General features: G+C 47.3%; 1 protein-coding gene across 4 annotated transcripts in view; it reads right to left on the bottom strand.

The window, feature by feature from the left end:
- Nucleotides 1–5000, bottom strand: part of LOC106575434 (phospholipase D1) — a 39573-nt gene that overhangs the window by 9277 nt on the left and 25296 nt on the right. For all 4 annotated transcript variants that reach the window (XM_082963487.1, XM_045698962.2, XM_045698961.2 and 1 more), the window contains one exon: nt 4232–4315. In XM_082963487.1, the coding sequence (XP_082819613.1) occupies nt 4232–4315 (84 nt within the window). The remainder of the gene's footprint in view (nt 1–4231; nt 4316–5000) is intronic.

Here is a 5000-nt window from a genome sequence, read left to right on the forward strand (position 1 = left end):
CCCCTACTAGTGTAGTGAGAGGTGAGCCAGGTGAGTAACATCCCTCTCCCCCCTACTAGTGTAGTGAGAGGTGAGCCAGGTGAGTAACATCCCTCTCCCCCCTACTAGTGTAGTGAGAGGTGAGCCAGGTGAGTAACATCCCTCTCCCCCCTACTAGTGTAGTGAGAGGTGAGCCAGGTGAGTAACATCCCTCTCCCCCCTACTAGTGTAGTGAGAGGTGAGCCAGGTGAGTAACATCCCTCTCCCCCTACTAGTGTAGTGAGAGGTGAGCCAGGTGAGTAACATCCCTCTCCCCCCTACTAGTGTAGTGAGAGGTGAGCCAGGTGAGTAACATCCCTCTCCCCCCTACTAGTGTAGTGAGAGGTGAGCCAGGTGAGTAACATCCCTCTCCCCCTACTAGTGTAGTGAGAGGTGAGCCAGGTGAGTAACATCCCTCTCCCCCTACTAGTGTAGTGAGAGGTGAGCCAGGTGAGTAACATCCCTCTCCCCCCCTACTAGTGTAGTGAGAGGTGAGCCAGGTGAGTAACATCCCCTCTCCCCCCTACTAGTGTAGTGAGAGGTGAGCCAGGTGAGTAACATCCCTCTCCCCCCTACTAGTGTAGTGAGAGGTGAGCCAGGTGAGTAACATCCCTCTCCCCCCTACTAGTGTAGTGAGAGGTGAGCCAGGTGAGTAACATCCCTCTCCCCCCTACTAGTGTAGTGAGAGGTGAGCCAGGTGAGTAACATCCCTCTCCCCCTACTAGTGTAGTGAGAGGTGAGCCAGGTGAGTAACATCCCTCTCCCCCCTACTAGTGTAGTGAGAGGTGAGCCAGGTGAGTAACATCCCTCTCCCCCCTACTAGTGTAGTGAGAGGTGAGCCAGGTGAGTAACATCCCTCTCCCCCCTACTAGTGTAGTGAGAGGTGAGCCAGGTGAGTAACATCCCTCTCCCCCCTACTAGTGTAGTGAGAGGTGAGCCAGGTGAGTAACATCCCTCTCCCCCCTACTAGTGTAGTGAGAGGTGAGCCAGGTGAGTAACATCCCTCTCCCCCCTACTAGTGTAGTGAGAGGTGAGCCAGGTGAGTAACATCCCTCTCCCCCTACTAGTGTAGTGAGAGGTGAGCCAGGTGAGTAACATCCCTCTCCCCCCTACTAGTGTAGTGAGAGGTGAGCCAGGTGAGTAACATCCTACTCCCCCTACTAGTGTAGTGAGAGGTGAGCCAGGTGAGTAACATCCCTCTCCCCCCTACTAGTGTAGTGAGAGGTGAGCCAGGTGAGTAACATCCCTCTCCCCCCTACTAGTGTAGTGAGAGGTGAGCCAGGTGAGTAACATCCCTCTCCCCCCTACTAGTGTAGTGAGAGGTGAGCCAGGTGAGTAACATCCCTCTCCCCCCTACTAGTGTAGTGAGAGGTGAGCCAGGTGAGTAACATCCCTCTCCCCCCTACTAGTGTAGTGAGAGGTGAGCCAGGTGAGTAACATCCCTCTCCCCCTACTAGTGTAGTGAGAGGTGAGCCAGGTGAGTAACATCCCTCTCCCCCCTACTAGTGTAGTGAGAGGTGAGCCAGGTGAGTAACATCCCTCTCCCCCCTACTAGTGTAGTGAGAGGTGAGCCAGGTGAGTAACATCCCTCTCCCCCCTACTAGTGTAGTGAGAGGTGAGCCAGGTGAGTAACATCCCTCTCCCCCCTACTAGTGTAGTGAGAGGTGAGCCAGGTGAGTAACATCCCTCTCCCCCCTACTAGTGTAGTGAGAGGTGAGCCAGGTGAGTAACATCCCTCTCCCCCCTACTAGTGTAGTGAGAGGTGAGCCAGGTGAGTAACATCCCTCTCCCCCCTACTAGTGTAGTGAGAGGTGAGCCAGGTGAGTAACATCCCTCTCCCCCTACTAGTGTAGTGAGAGGTGAGCCAGGTGAGTAACATCCCTCTCCCCCCTACTAGTGTAGTGAGAGGTGAGCCAGGTGAGTAACATCCCTCTCCCCCCTACTAGTGTAGTGAGAGGTGAGCCAGGTGAGTAACATCCCTCTCCCCCCTACTAGTGTAGTGAGAGGTGAGCCAGGTGAGTAACATCCCTCTCCCCCTACTAGTGTAGTGAGAGGTGAGCCAGGTGAGTAACATCCCTCTCCCCCCTACTAGTGTAGTGAGAGGTGAGCCAGGTGAGTAACATCCCTCTCCCCCTACTAGTGTAGTGAGAGGTGAGCCAGGTGAGTAACATCCCTCTCCCCCCTACTAGTGTAGTGAGAGGTGAGCCAGGTGAGTAACATCCCTCTCCCCCTACTAGTGTAGTGAGAGGTGAGCCAGGTGAGTAACATCCCTCTCCCCCCTACTAGTGTAGTGAGAGGTGAGCCAGGTGAGTAACATCCCTCTCCCCCCTACTAGTGTAGTGAGAGGTGAGCCAGGTGAGTAACATCCCTCTCCCCCCTACTAGTGTAGTGAGAGGTGAGCCAGGTGAGTAACATCCCTCTCCCCCTACTAGTGTAGTGAGAGGTGAGCCAGGTGAGTAACATCCCTCTCCCCCCTACTAGTGTAGTGAGAGGTGAGCCAGGTGAGTAACATCCCTCTCCCCCCTACTAGTGTAGTGAGAGGTGAGCCAGGTGAGTAACATCCCTCTCCCCCTACTAGTGTAGTGAGAGGTGAGCCAGGTGAGTAACATCCCTCTCCCCCCTACTAGTGTAGTGAGAGGTGAGCCAGGTGAGTAACATCCCTCTCCCCCCTACTAGTGTAGTGAGAGGTGAGCCAGGTGAGTAACATCCCTCTCCCCCCTACTAGTGTAGTGAGAGGTGAGCCAGGTGAGTAACATCCCTCTCCCCCCTACTAGTGTAGTGAGAGGTGAGCCAGGTGAGTAACATCCCTCTCCCCCCTACTAGTGTAGTGAGAGGTGAGCCAGGTGAGTAACATCCCTCTCCCCCTACTAGTGTAGTGAGAGGTGAGCCAGGTGAGTAACATGAGTCCTGTAAGGTTACAGATACTCCTTAGGATCCTGTACTACATTTTCATACTTGAGTAAAAGTAAAGATACCTTAATAGAAAATGACTGAAGTAAAAGTGAAAGTCCCCCAGTAAAATACTACTTGAGCAAAAGGATTTGGTTTTAAATATACTTAAGTATCAAAAGTAAATATAATTGCTAAAATATACATAAGTGTCAAAAGTTAAAGTAAAATAATAAATTATTTCAACTTCCTTTATTAAACAAACCAGACGGCACAATATTCATATTTTTTTTATTGACGGATAGCCAGGGCATGTGTCACGTCCTGACCATGGTAAGCTGTTATTTTCTATGGTAGAGTAGGTCAGGGCATGACAGGGGGGTTTATTCTATGTGTTGTATTTCTATGTTCTTAGGTTCTAGTTTTTGTATTTCTATGTTTGTTTGTTTTGGATGAACTCCAATTAGAGGCAGCTGGTCCTCGTTGTCTCTAATTGGAGATCATACTTAAGTAGGGTTTTTTCTTCCTGGGTTTTGGGGGTGATTATTTTTGAGTAGTGTTTGTTTCTCCTCTGTGTCACGGTTTGTTGTTTTGTCTATTCAGTTATTTGATGTATTGCATAGTTTCACAGAGTAAATAAAATGTGGAACTACACACACGCTGCACCTTGGTCCTCTCCTTTTGACAGCCGTGACAGCATGCTCCAACACTCAGACATAACTTACAAAAGAAGCATTTGTGTATAGTGAGTCTGCCAGATCAGAGGCAGTAGGGATGACCAGGGATGTTCTCTTGATAAGTGCATGAATTGGACCATTTTCCTGTCAAAATGTAACGAGTACTTTTGGGTGTCAGGGAAAATGTATGGAGTAAAAAACACAGTATTTTTGTTAGGAATATATTGAAGTAAAAGTTGCCAAAAATATAAAAAGTAAAGTACAGATACACTAAAAACCTACTAGTATTTTTACTTAAGTACTTTACTCCACAGGTAGCACATTACACTACCACACATTTATACAATCTCACTTATCAGGAGTCGACTGTAAGAATACTGTACAGGTTTTTGATCTGGGACTGGTAAACTATACCACATACATAGACTGCATTTACAGTCTGCTTGGGGGATGACATGTAGCTGTTATGTTGCGGTGTGTATTCACACTCTAACTGCTGATGGCAATGTCTATTTCCCTACACACACACACACACACACACACACACACACACACACACACACACACACACACACACACACACACACACACACACACACACACACACACACACAGGCACACACGTAAACACACAGGCATGCACGTACCACCAGTCAGTGATGAAGATCTCTTCTTTAGCTTCTTCCAGAGCATCGGCTACATCCTCCATGTAGGTCTTCCCATTCACATACCTCACACACACACACACACACACACACACACACACACACACACACACACACACACACACACACACACACACAGGTACACACTCAGTGGTCAACACCTTCTCCTAGTTCCTCATTGATCATAACAGAGTATTTTAGATGCAGATGCCAGTTGACAGTTCCAGTCAACCAAACCCACATGATGTTGGCTACAGAAACACATTCTCCACAGACAGACAGGCATAGAGAAAAGCTCACAGACACACACACTTAACATTGACTAAAGTTACATCTAACTACTAAACTTAACATTGACTAAAGTTACATCTAACTACTAAACTTAACGTTGACTAAACTTACATCTAACTACTAAACTTAACTTTGACTAAACTTACATCTAACTACTAAACTTAGCATTGACTAAACTTACATCTAACTACTAAACTTAACATTGACTAAACTTACATCTAACTACTAAACTTAGCATTGACTAAACTTACATCTAACTACTAAACTTAACGTTGACTAAACTTACATCTAACTACTAAACTTAGCATTGACTAAACTTACATCTAACTACTAAACTTAACGTTGACTAAACTTACATCTAACTACTAAACTTAACGTTGACTAAACTTACATCTAACTACTAAACTTAGCATTGACTAAACTTACATCTAACTACTAAACTTAACATTGACTAAACTTA

The sequence above is a fragment of the Salmo salar genome, chromosome 17 (genome assembly GCF_965601325.2).
Source record: "Salmo salar chromosome 17, fSalSal1, whole genome shotgun sequence".
In the NCBI taxonomy this organism is placed as follows: domain Eukaryota; kingdom Metazoa; phylum Chordata; class Actinopteri; order Salmoniformes; family Salmonidae; genus Salmo; species Salmo salar.